The following is a 26158-nucleotide window of genomic DNA, read 5'->3' as shown; positions in this document are numbered from 1 at the left end:
CAGTGAATATTCATGAGGCATAATGAGCGGCCTGGAAGTAATAGAGGCTGCAGCTCCGGGCACTGTTAGGGATAACAATTCTTTATTTTTACGTGACCTGTGTTTTCTCCAGTACACGTCACATGGATCATATCAGTATGCGGCTCATGTGACATCCGTGCTGCCGGCAGAAAACGGACATGTCGTCCTGTAGAGTATACGGTCTATGAAAACATGGATGTGACCAAGCCCATTAAATTCAATGGGTCTACGTGTGTCTCCGGTACTTGTGAAAACAGATGTCACACGTACCGGAGGAAACACCGATGTGTGAAGGAGGCCTCAGTACCGTTACCATAGCAACCGGTGCACAGCACAACTCCTCTACACACCACAGCCTCACTCTGCCTCTCCACGCCCCGCAGCCTCACTCCACGGACCCCAGTCCCAGCCCATGCCCCTCCCCACAACCTCACTCCACACACCACAGCCTCACTACATGGACCACAGTCCCAGTCCCAGTCCATGCCCCTCCCCACAACCTCACTCCACACACCACAGCCTCACTACATGGACCACAGTCCCAGTCCCTCCCCGCGGCTTCACTCCACACACTGCCGCACTCCACAGAGCCCAGTGCCAGCCCATGCCCCTCCCCGCAACCTCACTCCACGTCCCACAGCCTCACTCCACAGACCACCCCTTACGCCCCATGGCCTCACTCCACCCCTCCACACCCCATGGCCTCACTCCACGGACCACAGTCCCACTCCACGAACTGCCCCTCCATGCCCCACTCCTTCATTTCTTGCAGCCACAGTCCATGCAACGCCCCACAGCATCACCCCTCCCTGCCTCGCTCCATGCACTACCCCTTCACATCCCACTCCACACACCAGCACTCCTCGCCCCACACCCTACCCCTCCACCCACTGCAGCCTCACTCCACACGCCGCCCCTTCACATCCCATTCCACTCCGCAGCCTCACTCCGCCCATTGTCAGAACGGGCCGCAGCATAACTTAAAAGGGACATCAGCAACATGGATACATCCCTTTAACTGAGGGAAGTACAGTCCTCCAGCCACAGTCCCCTACAGATTTCCGCTCCTCCAGAGTCTTGGGCTATGCAACCAAATATATATATTTTTTTTTTTTTAATAGGAGTTTTTGAAGCCGGATCTCTTTAGAATTCATAAGTTTTGATGAGAAACTTTCTGCTCTATAAATACCAAATAATTAAAAAAAATAAAATTTTTGTATTTTCCAGGCATAAGATACATTTGTTCTCCTCTCACTGCAGTAGATTGTTTTTATCGGTTTCTGGTCAGTGTTGCCCTTGAAGTTGGATCATTTTTTTCCCCAATCCCGGAGGCGGTGGAGAATTCTAATCTTTTTGCTCGACTTGCGGCCGCTCATCCGCTGCTCAGGCCTGTGATTACCGCCCATCTCGCGGGGCCGCTGTGCGGCTGGATGGCGCGGTCCCGCTCCCTCGCTGCTCAGGCCTGTGATTACCGCCCATCTCGCGGGGCCGCTGTGCGGCTGGATGGCGCGGTCCCGCTCCCTCGCTGCTCAGGCCTGTGATTACCGCCCATCTCGCGGGGCCGCTGTGTGGCTGGATGGCGCGGTCCCACTCCCTTGCTGCTCAGGCCTGTGATTACTGCCCATCTAGCGGAGCCGTTGTGCGGCTGGATGGCGCTGTCCCGCTCCCTCACTGCTCAGGCCTGTGATTACCGCCCATCTCGCGGGGCCGCTGTGCGGCTGGATGGCGCGGTCCCGCTCCCTCGCTGCTCAGGCCTGTGATTACTACCCATCTAGCGGAGCCGTTGTGCGGCTGGATGGCGCTGTCCCGCTCCCTCACTGCTCAGGCCTGTGATTACCGCCCATCTCGCGGGGCCGCTGTGCGGCTGGATGGCGCGGTCCCGCTCCCTCGCTGTCCCTTACTCTCCTGCTCCCAGATTTTTTTGCCTACTCTGCAAAACGACTTCCCCCCCCAGATCATCAGAGGCCACTTTTCACATCAACGTCTTTCCAACAAACGCCGCCATATTGGTTACAACTTCCTTTGGCAGCCATGTTTGAAGACGTCAAATGCAAGCGCTTCTGATTTTAATATTTACTGTATATAATGGCAACATATTCCATAGCGCTGTACAGAGAGGCCCAATGTGTTGTTTTTGGGGCTCACAATGTTTCCCTGATCCTGGGAGGAAACCGGTGCAGACAGCAGAAAGGCTGCGTACTGCGCTACACCATGGATGGCGATTGTGTGACCTCTCGGAGGTTACAGGCGTCTGCTGCCTTCAAAACCATAACAGACCATGAAAGTCATAGAAGGACTGGAGTAAGGTTGCACAATGTCTAACAGTTTGGTGCTTTTTCTGTATTTTTTGCACCTCGGCGGCAGAAGAGGAACAGACGTGGGGTAAAAACAACATGGATTTTATTATCATTTAAATAGAAAATACATAGTTCACAATAAGGTCACTTGCATGATGAGATGGCACAAAACGGCTCGGATCGGCCCAAAGCGCTGGACAAGTCTCATGCTGAACCCGACATCCGCGAGACGGCACAGACCGAGCGGGGACACAAGATATACAGGGAGTGATCATCACCGCGACTAAACCCTCACCGGAAAATTACACAATCTCAACCATCCCATAATGTGTCCAGCAAAAAACCCTAAAAACAACAAACCCCATTAATAGGGAATCACCGGGAAAAACGCCGCCAGACGGTGCAACATCAAGGTGTGATCTCTCCACCGCCGCGCAGGGCAGACGCTCCCACCTCTGTGCAAACATGGACAGTAGAAAAATAAATCCCGGGGCCGTCAGCGGCACATCCGGGGGGGCTGGACCGAGGACGGACGATAGGACCACCGGACGTGGGCTCTGGAGGAAGCACTGTAGTGTATTTCTGACCTTTGCTATATACATGTGGGCGATCCACGCGACCTCACCTGGACTCCAAACTCTTCACCACGCACCTCCCCGGTTCGGAAAATAATATCTTCTGGGTAATTTTTATTAAGAAAAAATATATATATATATATATATATAACTGCATGTCTAAAATAATATGGTAAAAGCAGCAATGGATTCACTAGAAGTCTCCAATGTTCATAGATCGGCCCCCCCCAATCCTCAGGAGGGTCCAGGACACCCCCAGATTGGAGGACGCTCAACGCTCGGAGTCCTCAGGATGCGGCGTCCTCCACGTAGTTTGCAGGATAAAGTCCGGTTTTCCCAGAGAGGAGACGTCCGCGGCACCAGCCCTGCTCATCCTCCAAGCCCAGCTTTACGAGCTCTTCTCCTGGACAAGAAAGAAAACATGGAGCGAAACCGGACGACATGGACGCAGGAATATTATATATACACAACCAGAGACCGGGAACGCAGAGGTCAGATACAGCGAGGATCCCACAACGGCCTCCTATACCAGCGACAGCCGGCTCCCTGCACCGAGCCTTAAAGGGCATGTCCAGGACTGAAGAATGGGCCATCAGTATCACACTGTGCAGGTCTGGTGCGCGGCATCTCCACCGATCAGCCATTTACAGCGCCTCTGGTAGCCGGTTGTACAGTGCCTTGCGAAAGTATTCGGCCCCCTTGAATTTTTTCACCCTTTTCCCACATTTCAGGCTTCAAACATAAAAGATAAAATGTTAATGTTCTGGTGAAGAATCAACAACAAGTGACACAATTGTGAAGAGGAAGGAAATTTATTGCTTATTTTAAATTTTTGTAAAAAACAAATAACTGAAAATTGTGGCGTGCAATATTATTCACCCCCTTTACTGTCAGTGCAGCAAACTCCCTCCAGAAGGTGATTGAGGATCTCTGAATGATTTAATGTCGTCTTAAATGACTGATGATGATAAATATAAGCCTCTGTGTGTAATCAAGTCTCCGTATAATGCCCCTGCTCTGTGATAGTCTCATGTTCTGTGTAAAGCGCAGAGAGCATCATGAAGACCAAGGAACACAACAGGCAGGTCCATGATACTGTTGTGGAGAAGTTTAAAGCAGGATTTGGTTACAAAAAGATTTCCACAACTTTAAACATCCCAAGAAGCCCTGTGCAAGCGATCATATAGAAATGGAAGGAGCATCATACACTGTAAATCTACCAAGACCCGGCCGTCCATCCAAACTGTCATCTCACACAAGGAGAAGACTGATCAGAGATGCAGCCAAGAGGCCCATGATCCCTCTGGATGATCTGCAGAGATCTACAGCTGAGGTGAGAGTCTGTCCATAGCACAACAATCAGTCGTACACTGCACAAATCTGGCCTTTATGGAAGAGTGGCAAGAAGAAAGCCATTTCTCAAAGATATCCATAAAAAGTGTCATTTAAAGTTTGCCACAAGCCACCTGGGAGACACCAAACATGTGGAAGAAGGGTCTCTGGTCAGATGAAACCAAAATCAAACTATTTGGGCACAATGCCAAACGATAAAAGCAACACAGCTCATCCCCCTGAACACACCATCCCCACTGTCAAACATGGTGGAGGCAGCATCATGGATTGGGCCTGCTTTTCTTCAGCAGGGACAGGGAAGATGGTAAAATTGATGGGAAGATGGATGGAGCCAAATACAGGACCATTCTTGAAGAAAACCTGTTGGAGTCTGCAAAAGACCTGAGACTGGGACGGAGATTTGTCTTCCAACAAAACAATGATCCCAAACAAAGCAAAATCTACAATGGAATGGATCACAAATAACCGTATCCAGGTGTTAGAATGGCCAAGTCACAGTCCAGACCTGAACCCAATCGAGAATCTGTGGAAAGAGCTGAAAACTGCTGTTCACAAACGCCTCCATCCAACCTCACTCAGCTCCCGCTGTTTACAAAGCGAGAATGGGCGAGAATTTCACCTCTCCATGTGCAAAACTGATAGACACATACCCCAAGAGACTGCAGCTGTAATCGCAGCAAAAAGGGGGCGCTACAAAGTATTCACTTACAGGGGATGAATAATATTGCACGCACCAATTTTCATTTATTTTTTATAAAAGTGTAAAATAAGCAATAAATTTCCTTCCTCTTCACAATTGTGTCACTTGTTGATTCTTCATCAGAATATTAACATTTTATCTTTATGTTTGAAGCCTGAAATGTGGGAAAAGGGTGAAAAATTCAAGGGGGCTGAATACTTTCGCAAGGCACTGTATATAGTGCAGAGATGGAAGGTCACAGCGCCATACACCATGCAGTGGCCGTTCTAGGTACTGAAGCTCAGCTCCTATAGAAATGAATGATTGGAGCGGCCAGTACATGGTGCGGTGCTGCTCGCGGTCTGTTCACTTCCAGCACTGGTTGGCGGATGCATGAACAGGTGATCGTGGAGGCGCCGGTGTCCGGATCTGCACAGATCTCATACTGAGGACCCTCCTCCATGTCACCGATCCGTTTTACCGATGCAAGAGACATGGGGGAGGTCCAGCACACTGCACAGTGTACACCGCAACACGGGGGAGGCCCAGCACACTGCACAGTGTACACCGCAACACGGGGGAGGCCCAGCACACTGCACAGTGTACACCGCAACACGGGGGAGGCCCAGCACACTGCACAGTGTACACCGCAACACGGGGGAGGCCCAGCACACTGCACAGTGTACACCGCAACACGGGGGAGGCCCAGCACACTGCACAGTGTACACCGCAACACGGGGGAGGCCCAGCACACTGCACAGTGTACACCGCAACACGGGGGAGGCCCAGCACACTGCACAGTGTACACCGCAACACGGGGGAGGCCCAGCACACTGCACAGTGTACACCGCAACACGGGGGAGGCCCAGCACACTGCACAGTGTACACCGCAACACGGGGGAGGCCCAGCACACTGCACGGTGCCCACTGACCCCCATGGGCATTACAAACACTCTAGTCTGCGTTCTCCCTGTACATTAGAACGATGCGTCACTTACCTGGCGATTCTTGCGGGGAGGACACGTAACCGGCGACACTGGGAAACTACAATTTCCTAAAATGAATTGTGGACTGTATCCATCATTTATCTGCCCGTTATTACCGGCGCCCTCTGTGTGTGGCATCAGCGCCCTCACCTGGGCAGAGCGTGCATGCGCTTTCCTGTAGGCACAAGTCTATTTTTTGCGTCTGGAGCAGCACAGATTGTGACCTTCCACTGAGGAATCTGTGCAGCCTCAGACAGATGTGCCATTACCAAGTACCCAGGACCCCCCGTATTGGTGCAGACGCCGTGCCCCCCCTCCCTGCATTTATAGGACAGGCGGGGGCAGCACCCACCTAGCTATGGCAGTGGGGGGCACAGCGCGGCATCTGCTCCCAGCGAGTTACCTCCTGTTTATAGAATAGGGGGGGTTACAATCCTGCGCCACCTCTTCTATATATTATGCCACTCAGAGCTGCAGTCCCATACACACCCTATAGACAGGGGCGGCGCCATTTTGCATTTTTCCATGTTTTTCTGATCCCGCATGAGGACAGACTCCCAGTATTCACTGCATTCCCAGCACCACATGCGCGGGTGACTGGGGGTCCGCACGCACTGGGTGACTGGGGGTCCGCACGCACTGGAGGAGACGCGGCCCCCAGTCATCCAGTCCCAGCCCCGTGCGGCTCTGGTGCAGACATTAGTACAGTCATTAGAGCGGTGTTATGGTGGGCGATCGGGGGGTGAGGATGTGGAAGCGAGGTGCATGCTCCATGCCGGGTGCAGCCCGCGTGCTCTGCCGGATTCATGCACTAGGCCTGACGAGGGATGGAGGATGGGAGGATGTGAGGATGGGGTGCGGGGGACGTGCCTGTGGATGAGGAGACAGGAGGGGAGTTAGGGGAGGGTTAGTGGTGTATACCTGCCGAAAAGCTCAGCTCGTCAGCCTCCTGTCCAGTGTAATCATACAGCGCCCGCACACGCACGCCCTCTACCTGTGACGCCTCACGACCATTACTGTCCAGTGACTTTTTAGGACTTTCGTCTTCAGACCACTCCGAGCCGTCGTCCTTCACCGCGCTGCAAGAAGCACAAGGGTTAATGACCACTGCAAACGAGAGAGACCCTGGAGAGCAAGACCACCCAAAACGCGGTCACATCCCTCGGTCACAGGGGCGGTATATGCACCTATAGATCGGGGACGTCATAAATGAGTTTCCCAGGAAAGCACTGACAGATATTGGAGGAAGCCTGCACCGCGCCACACGGGAACCGCGCCACACACGAGCGCCTGCACCGCGCCACACACGAGCGCCTGCACCGCGCCACACAGCGACCGCGCCACATGAGCACCTGAACTGTGCCACACGGGAACCGCGCCACACATGAGCACCTGCACCGCGCCACACGGGAACCGCGCCACACATGAGCACCTGCACTGTGCCACACGGGGACCGCGCCACATGGGAACCGCGCCACACATGAGCACCTGCACTGTGCCACACGGGGACCGCGCCACACATGAGCACCTGCACCGCGCCACACGGGGACAGCGCCACACAGGGACAGCGCCACACAACCGTGGCAGTATGTGGTATTGCAGCATATGGGCTGGAGACGACGTGCGGCGTGTCTGCAGCTTAGGCCAGTGGTGCTTATATCCTAGAAAATCTCTTTAAGACCAGTCCATTGACCAACACACGGTCTAGGACACAATTTTGGTGGAAATGCTCTTTACAGAGTAAATAATGAAGCAGAAGGATGAGGGTCTCACCCAGATATAGACATAAAATACATCACAGAGAGGGATGTGACCACCAGAAACACCCCAGTGACCCCATAACCACCGACCACCACCCAGAGGACAGAAGTGAACAGAGCGGAGGAGTCTCTAATCAGGAGAAGACAGACGTGGATCCCGCCACCATTAGGAGAGTCAATGGGGGAGAATAGACAAGGGCCCCGCGTCCGCGGGAGGAGCCGGCGAGCGGCCTGTACTGACTCTGAACGTGGCATATCCGTTAAAGTGGCATAGAAATCCTGGTCTTCATCTGCGTAGGAAAACCTGGGAGGGGGGACGTCAAAAAGATCGTGATCCGACACCAAACCAGCCACGTCCCAGCATCATTAGGGGCTCAGTCTGGGGGAGTGTTCCCTAATCCCTGGCTCTCCAGTTGTTAAACTACTACCCCCAGCATGCCACGCCAGCCTGTGCCACTGACCGGGCATGAGGCCACAGTCCAACCACTGCAAAATTACAAGTCCTTGATGGCCACAAGCGCTCATGGCGTCCTGGGTCTTGTGCAAAACTGCAACCCCTAACGTGCTCCGAGAGCTCGTGGCCGTCAGTACATGGTGGGAGTGGTAGTGCGACAACAGCGGGAAAGCCACAGGTGAACCCCGGCCCAATACATACGGAGTGTGTCCCCGTCCCCATGAAGCCTGTGCTACGCCGCTATTCACCGCTCCGACAATGTGTCTTTATAAAGGCCGGAGCTTGTGACGAGCGCGGAGGACCGGAGGATGGGGGACTCACCCGCGGTTCAGCTGCTGGGTGGGGGTCCCGGCTGAAACGCCATCCTTGGCTGGCACGATACCGGTCAGGGTGACCTCCTCCACATTTTTACTGCTGCGCTCCTTCTTGCTGATCGGCCTCTGCGTCTCCGGAGACCATTCCTGGATTTAGGAGCAAGGGAAAAAATATCCATCAATATCTGCAGAACGTCTGTGCAGCCCTCGCGGGATACAACGTGGCCCCGCCGCGCCCCCACAGCTATAGGAACCAGTCCCTGCCACATAATGAGCAGCCACATCATTAATATTGGGGGAAACCTCTCCCCACACACAGGTCTGCACCGCTCCCCACAGCCGGCGGCGGGGGCTTCAGGACCCCTGTGCCTCCCATGTGAACTTTTAGCTAAAAAACCCCATAAAAATAAAAAGTGCATTTTTCCAACTTCCAAATTTGCCGGAAGTTTATTTCTTTCCTCCCAAGAAACCGATTAATTCTACAAAGTGCAAATTCCAACACTTCTCTGCAGACGTTTACAGAGCGGAGGAAGCGGAGGATGTTTATCCTGGAGGACTGAAGCCGAGGGTCCGGAGATTAGGAAGGAAACACTTCACAGCAAGAAGCAAAAAAAGACCCTGACCGGGGAACCTCCACCCGACCCACCACGAAGGGGTCCACACCCCAGATATGGCTGATCCTCAGGACCCTGACCAGGGAACCTCCGCCCGACCCACCACGAAGGGGTCCGCACCCCAGATATGGCTGATCCTCAGGACCCTGACCAGGGAACCTCCGCCCGACCCACCACGAAGGGGTCCGCACCCCAGATATGGCTGATCCTCAGGACCCTGACCAGGGAACCTCCGCCCGACCCACCACGAAGGGGTCCGCACCCCAGACATGGCTGATCCTCAGGACCCTGACCAGGGAACCTCCGCCCGACCCACCACGAAGGGGTCCACACCCCAGACATGGCTGATCCTCAGGACCCTGACCGTAAGGGGTGGGGGGGGGGGGTTCATCCACCCAACCAACCACGAAGGAATCCACTCCCCAGACATCATGGCTGATCCTCAGGCGAGGACAATGTGTAATCAGTGGGGATCAGACTCCCGGTATCACGATTGACCACCCGATTACAGCTCTGGAGATGCAATATCAATATCCAACCAGTACGTTGCAGCAATCACAGTATGGACGGCTACCTCAAACTGCGGCCAGTTCATGGCCATGCCCGGCCCGTGGGTGTTTCTCCACCACTTCAGGTCCTGCTGATCGTCAGCCGCCTGGATGCCCTGATTGAGGTCGCGGTACAAAGCATGGAAGCTGAAAGGACAAAGAAACACGGATCAATGCCACAGCACAGGGGGCATCACCGCACGGGACAGCATGGGGGCAACATCCAGGGGTACAGGGGAGGTGTAGGACAAGTCTGTATGTGTTTGGCTGGTTTGTGCCGGGTCCTGCGCCGTCCACCATTACCCGTCTTTGCTGGAGAGATCGAGGTGCTTATGAAAATCCAGCAGCATTTCTTTAAAGAAGCGAAGTCTCCTCTGCTCGGCCTCCTGGCAGCTCTCGAATTGCTGCTCCATGTCCTCCATGTAGCGGGGGTTGTATCGGTTCAGCTCATCCAGAGCCTTCTCATACACCCCCTTCTCCTGCAACACATTCAGGACAAAGCAGGTGGTTACTGCTGGGGGCAAATCACTACAAAAATGGATGAGACCTTAGAAGTCATGTATGGGATCAGTGGCGGCGGCCAGCTGTACACCCTGTAGTGGCCGCTCCTGGTACTGCAGCTCCGGCTCCTACTGAAGTGAACGTATTCTGAGCTGCAGTACCGTAAGTGGCCACTACACGGTGTATGGAGCTGCGCTGTTCCAGCCCTGAAAACTGTTATCTCCCGGCTGCTGAGGGATCTACAAACAGCGATGACTTGTCCTAGGGAAACGTCACATACAATCCTCTCCAAAGAAGCGGTGTCTGACCTTCTCTGCGTCCTGGCTGCACCGCTCCACCCGCTCCTGTAACTTGCGGATTTGCTCTTGTGACACCGAGGCGTCGGCCTTCGAATGATCCTCTCGCACTTGGGCTGAACGCTCGTCCTTCCGGGCTACATGGTAACGCTTTTTTGCTGTCTCTACCTGTAAGTAAAAGCCGGAAATTCATGAATATTTCTGCAGCAAAAATAAATGAAATGTGTATATATATATATATATATATATATATATATATATATATATATATATATATATATATATATATATATATATATATATATATATATATATATATATATATATATATATATATATATATATATATATATATATATATATATATACACACACATATATATATATATATACACATACATATACACACATATTATATATATATATATATATATATATACACATACATATATATATATATATACACACATACACACATATACATATATTATATATATATATATACACATACACACATATACATATATTATATATATATATACACATACACACATATACATATATACATATATACATATATACATATATACATATATACATATATACATATATATATACACACACACATACATATATATATATACACATACATATATATATATACATACATACATACATACATACATACATACATACATATACATATATATATATATATATATATATACACACACATACATACACATATTACACACACTACACACACACACACACACACTAAAGACTATTGCTTGGCCCCAGCGCTGTGCGGCCTCTATAGCTCCAGGTATTTTTTATTTTGGGGCAAGAATGAGCCAATTATTCCAAAAGGAGGAATCACCGGAGAGCAGATTATAACAGACATTATACCAACTTGCTGATGGTTTCCAGGTATAAAAAAAAAAAAAAAGAAGATCGATTTCCTTCTCCCAAAAGAAGGAAACATTAAAAAGCAACAGAAAAGGATAAAATATGTCGTCCCCGCACCCCTCGACCACAGATTCCAGCGTGCACAATGTCACACGGAGGTCACCATCTCCCAGCGACGGCCGTCCTGCTCCCGAGTGTTTACTAAACTTCCACGGGAAACAATCACTGGAGCGATGTCCCTGCAGGGAATATTTTTAGAGCACTTGTCTGGGAAATGAACACGATCACTCCCATCAGAGAGTCTCGGTGAAAAGAAACCGGAAACTAAATGAAGGGTTAAATTATAGAATAAATCTGCGCTGAGGACACGTCTCCGGGGATCACAGAGCCGTCACTCCCGGGGTCTACAGAGAACCCCGAAATACACAAACGTTACAAGAAAGTAAGTTTTGTGCCGCATTAGCTGATAGGTTGCATCTAGTCGGCCGGCGCTGCTGTCGCAGTCAAGACCCATACTGCAAGTTTATTTTACTGCATTGAAGCCACATTGCAGCACGGTTTGGGTCGCCCCACAATGTCATGGGTCCACGTCACGCCGCAGAGGTCCATATAGTCGTGGATTTTGCATTGGTAGCATAAAATGGGCCTAAAATCTGTACACGGGAAAGAGGGGTGCGCTCACATTGCTGGTCCTGTAACGCACAGCAGATTTCCCACAGGAGCAAGCGAGGCTTTACTTCCATTGTGCAGAGTGATTACCAGTTAATGCACAATGGAAGAGGCCACCAGTCCGGACCATAGCATACTGTGGACCAGTGCAAATTATAGGGGTCTCCCCATCTACAGATGTGACCCCCCCCCCCCCCCCCCCCCCCACCACCACCACAAATGAACAGAGCCTTGACGCGTCCCTGTCTGGGAATGTGGCCATAATCTGGGAGTAATGCGCACCTCTCCACTGACCCGCACGCGAGCCCACTGCACATATACTATACCGTTATCACACATCTGAGCAGTGTGGCCGTGAGTCCAGCACCAGGACGACATGATGCACTAGTATGGATGACCCTGTACAGAAATACTGGAGGTGCGCACCACAAATCCAGCTTTGGGCTCGGATTGAGCCCCTACTAGAAAGCAGCCGCATGGAGGAGAACAGAGGAGTTCTGAGCGGTGTAACGCTGAATCCAGCGCTGGGATGAGACAACACTACAAGAGCGCGGAGGACAATGCACAGAAGTGCTGCGCCGTGTAGTGAAGGATAAAGGCTCTGGATGTCTCCAGACTCACACACGGAGAAGGACACTTACATCTTTCAGCTTCTTCACCCAGGGTTTCTGCGCTTTGCTGAAGCCGTCCTCGGACTCCTTGGTCTCTCGGAAGCCCCCGATCATCTGCTTGTGGTAGGCTTCCTTCTGCCAGTCCCGCACCTTCCCGCTGTCCTCGTCCCAGAGCTGATTCCTCAGCTCAGTGTGGATCTCGCTGAGGGCGTCTGCGGCGGTGAGGAAAGCGTTCCACGCCTTCTCCAGGGTGCCGTACTGAGGACCTGCGGGCAACAAGAAGCGTTACGCTGCATTGTGCGAGGACGTCCGCTCCTACGTTACATAGTCTACAGTCAGGTGAAACGTCGGGTGTAGTCAGTCGTATGTATAACACTTGATGGTCATTATATGAATTTTACCCTTATTTTTCACTGCCTTTCCCAGCACATTATACAGCAGTATCCAGCAGTATCCAGCAGTGTGGCTGTGACTCCTGCAATGGGCAGCGATACACCACTTACTAGAAAGCAGCAGCAGAATGGAGGACATTATATAGCAGTGTAGCCGTGAATCCTGCACTGGGGCGAAAAAAACAAAAAAAAAAAACAAAAACTATTTCCATCCATGCTGCTGCTGATTTCTATTCAGCATTTTCTCAAACCCCAGCGCTGCACTCACAGCCACACCGCTCACTCCCCTTTATAATTTCCTCCCTGCTGCGGCTGTTGGAGGACTGAGCGATTTAGTAGGGATCCAGCTCTAGGGTGGGATAAAGCACTGACTGGAGAGAAGCAGCAGAGTTCTTTGCAGTTCTGTATCTCCCTCTGCTTTTCGGTGCTCCTCCGCTGACCTCATGTGGCAGCAGTATTCCGATCCCTCAGTCATATGGCCGTATCTTCTCTGCTCATGCTGGTCGCAAGCAGCAGAGACCAAAGCAATACGGACAACACCTGAGGCTGCAGTACGTGGACGCCTGGCCGCGTGCACCAGACCAAGGCTGCAGTACGTGCACGCCTGGCCGCGTGCACCAGACCAAGGCTGCAGTACGTGGACGCCTGGCCGCGTGCACCAGACCAAGGCTGCAGTACGTGGACGCCTGGCCGCGTGCACCAGACCAAGGCTGCAGTACGTGGACGCCTGGCCGCGTGCACCAGACCAAGGCTGCAGTACGTGGACGCCTGGCAGCATGCACCAGACCAAGGCTGCAGTACGTGGACGCCTGGCCGCGTGCACCAGACCAAGGCTGCAGTACGTGGACGCCTGGCCGCGTGCACCAGACCAAGGCTGCAGTACGTGGACGCTTGGCAGCATGCACCCGGCCAAGGCTGCAGTACGTGGACACCTGGCAGCATGCACCAGACCAAGGCTGCAGTACGTGGACGCCTGGCCGCGTGCACCAGACCAAGGCTGCAGTACGTGGACTCCTGGCCACATGCACCCGACCAAGGCTGCAGTACGTGGACTCCTGGCAGTCGTACTGACACAGCAGGAATAGTCCTGCAATGATTACAGAGGATGGGGGTTGTGGTGGTTACATGACATTCAGCGTAGAGTTGGATTTTTCCGCCATGTGCTGGGTCTCAGGTTGCATGCAGCGGTCCCTGCGGCGCGTCGTTCCAGGCTCCCAGGCTCAGCGACAGATGTGTCCGGGCCTGACATAACATAGGCTTGTGGATCAGGCACATTTTTTCGCTTTTGGAGGGGTTTCACCGTCAGATCCTCTGGGCTTCACAGCGACGGTGAGGAAAGTCTCCGTATAGTGTTACACGCCACAGAACTGGGGGAACCGGATTCTCCACTTCCCGGATAATATTTATGCACATATGGTGCCGGAAGGAGCGCGATGTCTGAACCCGTCCCTGCGCCCCACATTCACCTCGTATGGACGCCAACTTCTATTTGCTTGTGCCCAATTAGTGGCAATTACCTCTCAGCCCCGTGGGTGCAAACGGCCATTTGACGGTGTGTGGCGCAGAGATATTCCGTGTATGTCCGGCCACCGCGGAGGAGCGGATCAGAGGTGGCGCTGGGTGTCGGACCCCACCGATAGGATTAGACTAGAGGTCATCAAAGTACAGACCTTCCTCCATGGTCGGGACGGCCGCGGCCATATACCGCCATCCTCGTCAGCCATCTTTATAGGAGGACACAGAATGTGCAGTGAGCGCTCAATCTGGCCTGAGGGGGGGATCGGATGGTTGTAGGACCCTTTAATGTTGGGAATAACCCTGAAGGAGAAATTCGCGCTGCAGACGGATTGTGAAGTTTGGCCTATTCGGCCACAGCCGGAGGGGGCGCCGGCCCGCCCTCTCGCCACAGCCGGAGGGGGCGCCGGCCCGCCCTCTCGCCACAGCCGGAGGGGGCGCCGGCCCGCCCTCTCGCCACAGCCGGAGGGGGCGCCGGCCCGCCCTCTCGCCACAGCCGGAGGGGGCGCCGGCCCGCCCTCTCGCCACAGCCGGAGGGGGCGCCGGCCCGCCCTCTCGCCACAGCCGGAGGGGGCGCCGGCCCGCCCTCTCGCCACAGCCGGAGGGGGCGCCGGCCCGCCCTCTCGCCACAGCCGGAGGGGGCGCCGGCCCGCCCTCTCGCCACAGCCGGAGGGGGCGCCGGCCCGCCCTCTCGCCACAGCCGGAGGGGGCGCCGGCCCGCCCTCCTGCCCCCGAGGTCACCACGACCCTTTTGATCAAGGTCTTCTAGCCGGTCTCCCCGCCATTTCGCCCTCTCCACCTCTTACCCTTCTCCAGGCTGCCCTTCCACTTGCGGCTCCAGTCCGTCAGCTGCTGGGCGTAGCTCTTCTCAATCTTCGCCCTCTCTCTGAAACAGGTGACCAGGTCGTTACACAGCCGGTTCCCGTCCTCGATTCGCTTTACGGTGCGGCGGTAGTTACCAGCCTATAGGGAGAAAAAAAAACAAAAACAGGTCTGCGTGATCATACTGTACAAAGAATACAGGGGGAGAGGCTCCTGCTGCAGACTGTTCACTAATCTGTTGGTCTGTAAGAGAGGAGGAGAGGGACATGGCTGATCTCAGACAGATTGGAAAATGTAGAGATCTTGATCCAGGAGCAGGGGATTGTGGGTAAGTGTAGCCCGGTATGGGGAAGACGTTTCAGCCCTCAGACGCTGCACGGAGCGGTGCCGTTCGCCTCTGCACACAGTGTACGCCCATTTGCCGCGGGAGCAGCTGATCAGAGGCGGCCACGGGTATCGGATACCAAACAACATAACAAGGACTATAGGTCATCAATATTGAAGTCCTGGACGTCCCCTTGAAGCCTCTAGTCACACTTTTTGACATTCAGTCATAATGGATCAGAATTAGACTGGACACCACCAAACCTCTGACCACGGCTTCCACTGGACGGTGGCCATTGTCTTGCCGATGTCAGACAGGATCACAGACGGAGCATTTTTTAGCCAGTGTGGTGCTCACCTCCCAGAAGCTGCCCCCGGTGGGGCCACCTCCGTCCTCTGTCATCACCGCGGATTTCTTGCAGCACAGAATTTTTGCAGATTAGACGGACACTGAAAAAAAAAAAAAACAAAAAAAAAACGAGAATGAATGTGACGTGCGCCGATAACGGGCAAAAGACAAAGCATTCACAAGGGACACGTACACGACGCATAAAAGAATAGACGGGGGGACCCGACCTCGGGACCGGCGGCGGAAGGGGGACCCGACCTCGGGACCGGCGGCGGAAGGGGGACCCGACCTCGGGACCGGCGGCGGAAGGGGGACCCGACCTCGGGACCGGCGGCGGAAGGGAGAAGACCTGAGCAGAGCGGCTGCCGCAATTAGAAAGGCAATGGGGACAGCTACAGAGACCTGCACACGTCAGCACCGAGCACGCGGCCGCACAGCCTCTATAGCCTCTCTGAAGCTCAAACATTTGTAGCATTTTTCCTATAGCCAGCAGCAATGCAGGACGGCGTGTCTGCCGGGTCTCGGTCGTGTGCAGCGCGGTTGTACAATGGAAGAAACCTTCTCCCAAGTTCTATATAATCCAAAGAAAACAAAAAACACAAAAAAGGGAGGAATAGCGGAAATAAACGATATCTGACATGACGATGCGTGTCAGCCGTGGAGGCGCCATTACAGGCTGCGGCTGGAGGTCAGGAGTCAGACAAATGCTGCACTGCAGCTGTGGTAGAACTACAACTCCCAGCATGCCAGGACAGCACACATTGTGGTGAGAACTGTTGGTGGATGCTGGGAGTTGTAGTTTCACAGCAGCTGGGGCTATGGAGGTGCAAGGAGACTTCAAAGTCTGATATAATCTATACACACACAGTGTGGCTGCACTGTCGGACCCCGTAGACTTCCATGGGTGGAGACTGTGCACCAGTGGTTGCTGAGAGTGGGCTGTCAGCGTGTTACAGCCATTTTTCCTCCATGTGGGGGGGTTTCATGCCGTACACAGATCTGGGGGGATTCAATGTCCGGTCTTTTCTTGCTCAGGATCAGATGTTTGTACCCCGGCGGCTGTCACAGGGGGGAGCAGGAGACAGTTTCCCCTTCGCTGTGTGTGGAGCGGCATTATTCATTTTAATCTCTGCTCAGGCTTCGGTTAGGAGTCCAGTGGGCGGTCCTACTCCACATACAGTCAGAAGCACCGCCCACTGGACTCCTAAATCCTGAAAGACAGGGATTTAAACAAATATTTGTCAATTATTCACTAGGCCCGCCCCCTGGACGCCTAGCAAGAAAGACAGCGATGGACATATACACAGATCCCAGAGATTAAAACTTGGATCTGTGTTTTTCTGGGTTTAGGAGTCCAGTGGGCGGTCCTACTGAAGGAATGATTGACGACTTTATGCCCAGATAACGTTTTTTAATTATTTCTTTAATAGACCCGCCCACTGGACTACTAAACCGAGAATGACAGGGATACAGAGAAAGCCGTCACTGACTAGACCAGCCCACTGGACTACTAAACCGAGAATGACAGGGATACAGAGAAAGCCGTCACTGAATAGACCAGCCCACTGGACTCCTAAAACAAAACTGACAGGGATCTGTGCATAGAGAAAGGAGTCACTGAGTAGCTCCGCCCACTGGACTCCTGGGCATAGACAAGTGGGGATTAAAGTACATAAAATATGGATTAACCCTTCCCTACCTATTCAGCCCTCTGCTCAGCCATACTGTGCAGACTGGAGGAGATTGTGCCCCATGATGGCTTTCTCCAGATGGGATAAGTATCATTTCTATACCCGTCACCTCCTATATAATATATTGGCCTCTCCCCTGCACAGTGACCGTATATACCCGGCCCCCGGGACTGGATATGACACGTCACCCCCTGTGGCAGCCGCTGCGTCACTCCGGGTGTCACATTTTCACACCTCGCGCTTTAATCTTTGGCCCAAGTGTGATATTTATGTAGCGCTGCCCCCGGCGGTCCGATCACAGACCACCCCTGAGATCCAGGCGTCAGATGAGCCGCCGGCCCTTGTATCGGCTTCTTCAGGGATTCTCAGCCCCGGAGCCCGACTCCTCGTTATTAAAAGGAGCAGACGATCCAAGAACGGAAACTGTGAGCGCTCCCAAAATAAACATTGAACCCCGGCCTAAAATATCAGCACCTGCTGCCAGCCGAGAGCTGCGCCCCTCCCCCAGTACTGGGATCCACCGGCTTCAGAGCGGAGGGGGGGAATAGGACGGAGATCCAAATCCAGAAGGGTCAGAACGGCACAAGAGGCTGACGGCAGAATACGGTCATGTGGCACAAAAGCAATGGCCGAGGGCCCACCGCACAGCCACCGCAAGGGCCCACCGCACAGCCACCGCAAGGGCCCACCGCACAGCCACCGCAAGACCTACCTCGAGACCCTCCATATATACCCAAGGTGAGACTTAGTGGGGAACAAATTATGGAGAAAAAAAAAAAATATATATACATTTATCCCCTCAATATAAAATTTCCACTTTTTGGGGGCATTTATACAGTTATCCCCATAATTTACAATAAATGCAAAAAAATATTCTGTAAAACAGAATGATCAAGTTCACATTTGGACAATTGGGGCAGACAAAACTTTAAAAAAAAACAAAAAAAAAAAAAAAAACTAAATACAATAAAAAATTCTGCTTTTGTTTTTTTTTTTTAAAAAAAAAAAAAAAAAGCCAAACTCCAAGTTGCCCCCCGGCTGTCCTGTCCTGACAGGAGCAGAGACTGAAGGAAAAGAAAAAGCCGAGAGTGGCTCTAGTAATGGGGACCAAAATCCCAGTATTGCCAGGGCTGGAGTTCCGGCAGTTGGACCCCCCCAGCCATCAGCGATTCTCAATTTCAGCTCCCACCAATCAGATGGGTGGGGGGTTTGGAAGATTCAGGAGGTAGCTTTAAACAAACAAAAAAAAAAAAAAAAAACAAACAAAACCACACAACACACACTAAGGCTATGTGCACACTAGAAAAGAAATTTCTTAAGAAAAATAATTTAAGAGTGAAGGATTAATGCACCTGCGTTTTTGGTGCGTTTCGGTGCGTTTTTACCGCTGGTTGCTCCCTGCGTTATTATGCCAATTATCTATGGCAAATAACGCAGTTCGCTGCAGAAAAGAAGCGACTGCTCATTCTTTTTCTTAAGAAAATCTACTGAAAGAATTTTCTTAAGAAAAAAAACGCAGTGTGCGCACAGCTAATTTTTTTTGCCATAGGTTTTGCTGGGGAATGTCTGCAGAAAGGTTACAAGAATTTCTCAAGAAATTTCTGCAGCAAAAACGGACCAAAAACGCAGGTAAAAAACGCAGTGTGTGAACATAGCCTTAGGGTCCAATAATCTTGCCGTCATTGCCACAAACTGAGCCGTCATCCACCTTTCGTAAAGCCCTGATTGGAGATTCGGCAGCCTGGAGGACGGCCACTATTGTGCCCCCACCAGGAAGCCCCCCGAACTAACAAAGGGCGAATCAAGGACTTTTATATTTGCACAGGAATCAAAAGAGATAATATAGCAAATAAACGGTATAAAGTATTATATGGAATAGAACAAAAATATATAACAAATACTATGAAGTGCCTACAAGTAATTACAGTAAAGCAATATCGCAGCTTGTACGTCCCCCCTCGCTGCCCCCCGGTATAAGGCGCCTGAATAGTAAAATCTACAATAATACAGAAATGTAATAAGTGATGATAGAAGTTACCGGACCCCGGACGCTCGCCGAGCGCGGACAGAAGAAGACCGCAGTTCCGGATCTCTGGGACCCCCGGGAACGAAGCGAGGTGCAGTCTTACTGGAGATGCAGGACCCCCGCTCTGGATCTCTGGGACCCCCGGGGAACGCAGCGGGGGTGCAGTCTTACCGGAGACGCAGGACCCCCGGGAAACGCAGCGGGGTGCAGTCTTACCAGAGACGCAGGACCCCCGGGGAACGCAGCGGGGTGCAGTCTTACCAGAGACGCAGGACCCCCGGGGAACGCAGCGGGGTGCAGTCTTACCAGAGACGCAGGACCCCCGGGGAACGCAGCGGGGTGCAGTCTTACCGGAGACGCAGGACGCCCGGCTCTCAGCAGTCGTGTCACATACCTTGCAGCCAGAAGACGAGCTCCAGGAGAGGGAGGGAGGGGACGGCGGACCTGCTCAGACCTGCGCTCCTCCAAATCTGCAGAGAGAAGGAGATGAAGGGTCAGGGGCAGCTGCACGCTCACATGACGCTCTACTAAATATGGAGACCCCAATATAGCTCCGGCCGATATGACGCCCCAGTGACACCGCAGCCCCCACCAGTGACTCATGAGAAAGAAGCCCAGGGAGTGGGCCGGGGTCCGGGCCAGGAGGGCGACAGGCAACTGGGAGATTAAATTGCAGGGACCCTTCCCAGATGTCACACCCCACCAACATCTGAGGAGGCAATTATCCATAAAGGGACGAGTAATGGCCCAAAACCCAGCGGGACCGGCCCGACCGGTGCAGACACAGGGTGACGCCCGATCCCAAATATCCATCATCCAACCTCCGAGAAAAAAATCCTCTTCCCAATGTGGAAGGGAAGGAGGTGGGGGGGGGGGGGGTGTGAACGACACGAGCCTACAAAGCCATTCACAGCGTCATGTCGGTTTAGCGGATTGTCCAAGACTTAAGAGATATACATCAGCCTGGTGGGGGTCTGACATGCGGCACAACGCACAGAGGCGCAAAGCTCCGCACACCACAGAGCGGCCGGTCTCTGCTCCACACACCACAGAGCGGCCGGTCTCTGCTCCACACACCACAGAGCGGCCGGTCTCTGCTCCACACACCACAGAGCGGCCGGTCTCTGCTCCACACACACCACAGCGGCCGGTCTCGGCTCCACACACCACACAGCGGCCGGCCTCTGCTCCACACACCACACAGCGGCCGGTCTCTGCTCCACACACACCACAGCGGCCGGTCTCGGCTCCACACACACCACAGCGGCCGGTCTCGGCTCCACACACCACACAGCGGCCGGCCTCTGCTCCACACACCACACAGCGGCCGGCCTCTGCTCCACACACCACACAGCGGCCGGCCTCTGCTCCACACACCACACAGCGGCCGGCCTCTGCTCCACACACCACACAGCGGCCGGCCTCTGCTCCACACACCACACAGCGGCCGGCCTCTGCTCCACACACCACACAGCGGCCGGCCTCTGCTCCACACACCACACAGCGGCCGGCCTCTGCTCCACACACCACACAGCGGCCGGCCTCTGCTCCACACACCACACAGCGGCCGGCCTCTGCTCCACACACCACACAGCGGCCGGCCTCTGCTCCACACACCACACAGCGGCCGGCCTCTGCTCCACACACCACACAGCGGCCGGCCTCTGCTCCACACACCACACAGCGGCCGGCCTCTGCTCCACACACCACACAGCGGCCGGCCTCTGCTCCACACACCACACAGCGGCCGGCCTCTGCTCCACACACCACACAGCGGCCGGCCTCTGCTCCACACACCACACAGCGGCCGGCCTCTGCTCCACACACCACACAGCGGCCGGCCTCTGCTCCACACACCACACAGCGGCCGGTCTCTGCTCCACACACCACACAGCGGCCGGTCTCTGCTCCACACAGCGGCCGGTCTCTGCTCCACACACCACACAGCGGCCGGCCTCTGCGCCACACACCACACAGCGGCCGGCCTCGGCTCCACACACCACACAGCGGCCGGTCTCTGCTCCACACACCACACAGCGGCCGGGTCTCTGCTCCACACACCACACAGCGGCCGGTCTCTGCTCCACACACCACACAGCGGCCGGTCTCTGCTCCACACACCACACAGCGGCCGGCCTCGGCTCCACACACCACACAGCGGCCGGCCTCTGCTCCACACACCACACAGCGGCCGGCCTCTGCTCCACACACCACACAGCGGCCGGCCTCTGCTCCACACACCACACAGCGGCCGGCCTCTGCTCCACACACCACACAGCGGCCGGCCTCTGCTCCACACACCACACAGCGGCCGGCCTCTGCTCCACACACCACACAGCGGCCGGCCTCTGCTCCACACACCACACAGCGGCCGGCCTCTGCTCCACACACCACACAGCGGCCGGTCTCTGCTCCACACAGCGGCCGGTCTCGGCTCCACACACACCACAGCGGCCGGTCTCGGCTCCACACACACCACAGCGGCCGGTCTCGGCTCCACACACACACCACAGCGGCCGGTCTCGGCTCCACACACACACCACAGCGGCCGGTCTCGGCTCCACACACACCACAGCGGCCGGTCTCGGCTCCACACACACCACAGCGGCCGGTCTCGGCTCCACACACACCACAGCGGCCGGTCTCGGCTCCACACACACCACAGCGGCCGGTCTCGGCTCCACACACACCACAGAGCGGCCGGTCTCTGCTCCATACACCACAGAGCGGCCGGTCTCTGCTCCATACACCACAGAGCGGCCGGTCTCTGCTCCATACACCACAGAGCGGCCGGTCTCTGCTCCATACACCACAGAGCGGCCGGTCTCTGCTCCATACACCACAGAGCGGCCGGTCTCTGCTCCATACACCACAGAGCGGCCGGTCTCTGCTCCATACACCACAGAGCGGCCGGTCTCTGCTCCATACACCACAGAGCGGCCGGTCTCTGCTCCATACACCACAGAGCGGCCGGTCTCTGCTCCATACACCACAGAGCGGCCGGTCTCTGCTCCATACACCACAGAGCGGCCGGTCTCTGCTCCATACACCACAGAGCGGCCGGTCTCTGCTCCATACACCACAGAGCGGCCGGTCTCTGCTCCATACACCACAGAGCGGCCGGTCTCTGCTCCATACACCACAGAGCGGCCGGTCTCTGCTCCATACACCACAGAGCGGCCGGTCTCTGCTCCATACACCACAGAGCGGCCGGTCTCTGCTCCATACACCACAGAGCGGCCGGTCTCTGCTCCATACACCACAGAGCGGCCGGTCTCTGCTCCATACACCACAGAGCGGCCGGTCTCTGCTCCATACACCACAGAGCGGCCGGTCTCTGCTCCATACACCACAGAGCGGCCGGTCTCTGCTCCATACACCACAGAGCGGCCGGTCTCTGCTCCATACACCACACAGCGGCCGGTCTCTGCTCCATACACCACACAGCGGCCGGCCTCTGCTCCATACACCACACAGCGGCCGGTCTCTGCTCCGCACACCACACAGCGGCCGGTCTCTGCTCCGCACACCACACAGCGGCCGGTCTCGGTATTGCAGCTCCGGCTCCTATTGCAGTGAATGTGATCTGAGCTGCAGTACTGAGAACGGCCACTCCACGGTGTGCGGCGCTGTGGTGACCAGCTCTGCATTCTGCCGATCCAGCATTATTGCCGACCTCCAGATTCTGCAAGAAGGTGCTCATCCCAGCACCTATCGTCCTCCAAGATTACTGACCAAAAGGTCATATTATAAACATTTAACCCTATTGCTGCCTGCACCTGTCAGGGCATCTCGACTCTCTGGAGACCGATAGGACAGAAAGTGGAGCTCACCCAGTGGGTGACATAAATGAGGCAGGAGCAGCTCCGTCACTCCCAGCGGTCAGTCACTGAAGCCGAGAAAACCGAGGTCGGCAGAGAATAACTCAAACGACTGGACGTGTGACCTGTGCGATCACCGGAGCAAAGTCACCAAAAAAAAAAAAAAAAAAAAAAAAAAAAAAGCCCTCTGAAATACAACAAAGAGGACCGGATATGAGCCAAACCCTGCGGGGCCCACTCCTCCACCCACCAATCAAGAGAACGGGGTGGGGGGGGGGTGTGGAGCGCTCATCCCCCCGCCAGCTCCCAGGGGCCCACTTATCCACCTGATAACCAAGAAAACGGGGGGGCACACTCATCCACCCGCCAGCCAAGAGAACGGGGCGGGAGACTCCCCACTGCATCAGTGGGGGCATCACATAGGGGTCAGCTCCGTGTTGCCGCGCAGCAGACGTCCCGGTGACCCTGCTCCTCCAGGGCATTACAGACCAACCCCTTTAAGCCCTCACACAATGATCATTGCACGGCCGCCAATAACAACCATTCATCACCCATTATCCGCCATATTTCCAGCATGACCATAAATATACACGCCCCTCTTACTGCTGATTTATGGTGAAATCACTTGTAACCGCAGAGTCCCCACAGGGGGGGGTTTGGGCAATTCACTGTATAATAACAGGAAGTAATAAATATAAGTTCCCGCAGATGAGGCGTCTGGAGGAGCCACAAAACCGGAGGTCGTCACATCCAACTCCTCCCGAGGCGGAACGTCAAATATGAGGCTGCACGAGTCATGGCGGACGGCTGTGCGGAGAGCGGCGGGACCAAAAGACACCGGCTGGCAGAGTGAAGAGGCGGCACTGCCGGCACATCGGGGCGGAGACGAAAACTCCAGCAAAAACGCACAGTGTGAACATCACCATAAGCCGCTTATAAAATGCGCCAAACTGATGACTGCAGCTCGTTCTGTGAGCGGAGCGCTGGCGCATGTGCCTGGTTAGGCCACACTTCTCACCGCAGCCAGTTTTGATTTTGGGAATCTTTAGGCCCGGACTTCTCGGAGCCACATCTCCTTTGAGGGGGAGGCTCCTGCTGCAGTCAGGGGGTCTTACAGCACAGTCGGGAGGACATGGACAATTTCATAACACACAAGATTTAGGACTTTCATTGGCAGCTTCGTTCTGGACACGGCCAGGAGCGGGGGCCGCTTTTCCCCCCAGTTTTCAGACATTGTCAGTAAAAAGATATAAAAATTCACCATATACTGACTTTGTACATCCTTGTGGGGTCCCGAGTACCCATCAATCACTAATTATTGCTGGGGGGGGGGGGAAGAGATCCTACCACAAATTCCAGAATAAACTTCCACCTTTTCCCTCCTTACAAGGGTTGGGGGGTGGGGGGGGGGCTGAAGCTCTCTCAAAGCAGGAGCGCAGCTCTGCAGCTCCTTAATTCTGTGGCTCAGTGGAGGGTCCCAGCAACTATGGAGCGAGGAGATATTTTAGTTATCTGATACTTCAGATCAGAAGACCCCTCTAAGGAAACAGACGACCCCCCTTTAAGGCAGATTTCCCCTTCAGGCAGTGGCCTGGTGCGTTTGACAATTTTACTAGGGAATTCGTTCCTTCAAGTTCACTATGACAGTCTGTAGGATACAATGGAGATCTAACCTGCGCTACTAGCAGCCAATGGAAAGGAAGCAAAGCTGCAGTGTAAAGCATGAAGGTGGAGAAGACGTGCAGCAGCTTGTGACAGAACAGAACTTCAAACCATAAGGCAAAGCGATCAGAATAAGCAAACATTGCAGTATACAGCGCCAGAGGAGCCGCTTCTTTCCTCCACACATGAGCCACTTCTCCTCCTACTGAACTCCTCATTCTTACTGAAACCAGGACTGACGGCTCCTGATTAGCTGCTTTCACACATCCGGCTTGAGCTGTGCAAGCTATGCAACACACCGCATGCTTTGCATAAGGTTTTACTTTGCGGCCAGTCCGGTTATTGCCGCATCGCGCCGCATCCGGCTGCCATAGGCATGCATTGAAAAATGCGCCGCATCGGCCGAATGCGGCGTGATGCGGGTTTTTTTTGCCGCACGAAAAAACGTGCCAGGCAACGTTCCATCCGGCCGCCGCATCGGCTAAATCTGCCGCATGCGGCAAAAACCAGATGGAACGCAAGGCCATGCGGCACAATGCGGCACTAATTAAAGTCTATGCAGGAAAAACGTAACCGGCAAAAAAAAAAAAAAACAAAAAAAACCGGTTGCTATTTTCCTGCAAAGTGCTGGATTGTGCCGCATTGCAGAAACCGGAGGTGTGAAAGCAGCCTTATAGAGCAAGAATGGAGGGAAAGGAGGAGGACATGAATGTGCTACAGCTTTGTATTAAAGAGGGTACTCCCATCTCCATGATCATAGAGATATAGATATATATCTCTCTGAGTATACTATTATTATTAGAGATATAGTCTAGTTCTTCTGATTCATTAGGTCACTTTCCTCATGTTCTGGGCATTGCAGGACCTTAGGTATCCATGGTTACAACCGGCCAAACAGTCACAGTTAGGTACCCATGGTCACGGAAACGAGCAACTAAGGTCCTGCAACGCCCAGAACATGAGGAAAGC

General features: G+C 54.0%; 1 protein-coding gene across 7 annotated transcripts in view; it reads right to left on the bottom strand.

Annotated features, from left to right (window-relative positions):
- Positions 1-2404: 2404 nt before the first annotated feature.
- The window catches only part of PACSIN3 (protein kinase C and casein kinase substrate in neurons 3), a 44442-nt gene continuing 20688 nt past the window's right edge, over positions 2405-26158 (bottom strand). For 3 of the 7 annotated variants that reach the window (XM_075326359.1, XM_075326361.1, XM_075326360.1), the window contains exons 2-12: positions 20101-20176; positions 15999-16090; positions 15301-15457; positions 12618-12853; positions 10411-10566; positions 9905-10080; positions 9628-9748; positions 8447-8586; positions 7913-7975; positions 6833-6990; positions 2405-3296 (exon numbers count right to left, since the gene is read on the bottom strand). In XM_075326359.1, coding sequence (XP_075182474.1) covers positions 3181-3296; positions 6833-6990; positions 7913-7975; positions 8447-8586; positions 9628-9748; positions 9905-10080; positions 10411-10566; positions 12618-12853; positions 15301-15457; positions 15999-16043 — 1368 coding nt within the window. In that variant the 5' untranslated portion in view covers positions 16044-16090; positions 20101-20176 and the 3' untranslated portion in view covers positions 2405-3180. The remainder of the gene's footprint in view (positions 3297-6832; positions 6991-7912; positions 7976-8446; positions 8587-9627; positions 9749-9904; positions 10081-10410; positions 10567-12617; positions 12854-15300; positions 15458-15998; positions 16091-20100; positions 20177-26158) is intronic. The other 4 variants (XM_075326362.1, XM_075326363.1, XM_075326365.1 and 1 more) reach the window with 3 other exon arrangements.

This window comes from Anomaloglossus baeobatrachus, chromosome 10 (assembly GCF_048569485.1).
Source record: "Anomaloglossus baeobatrachus isolate aAnoBae1 chromosome 10, aAnoBae1.hap1, whole genome shotgun sequence".
NCBI lineage: Eukaryota > Metazoa > Chordata > Amphibia > Anura > Aromobatidae > Anomaloglossus > Anomaloglossus baeobatrachus.
Note: the sequence above shows the minus strand (reverse complement) of the source record. Positions and strands in the feature narration are given on the sequence as shown.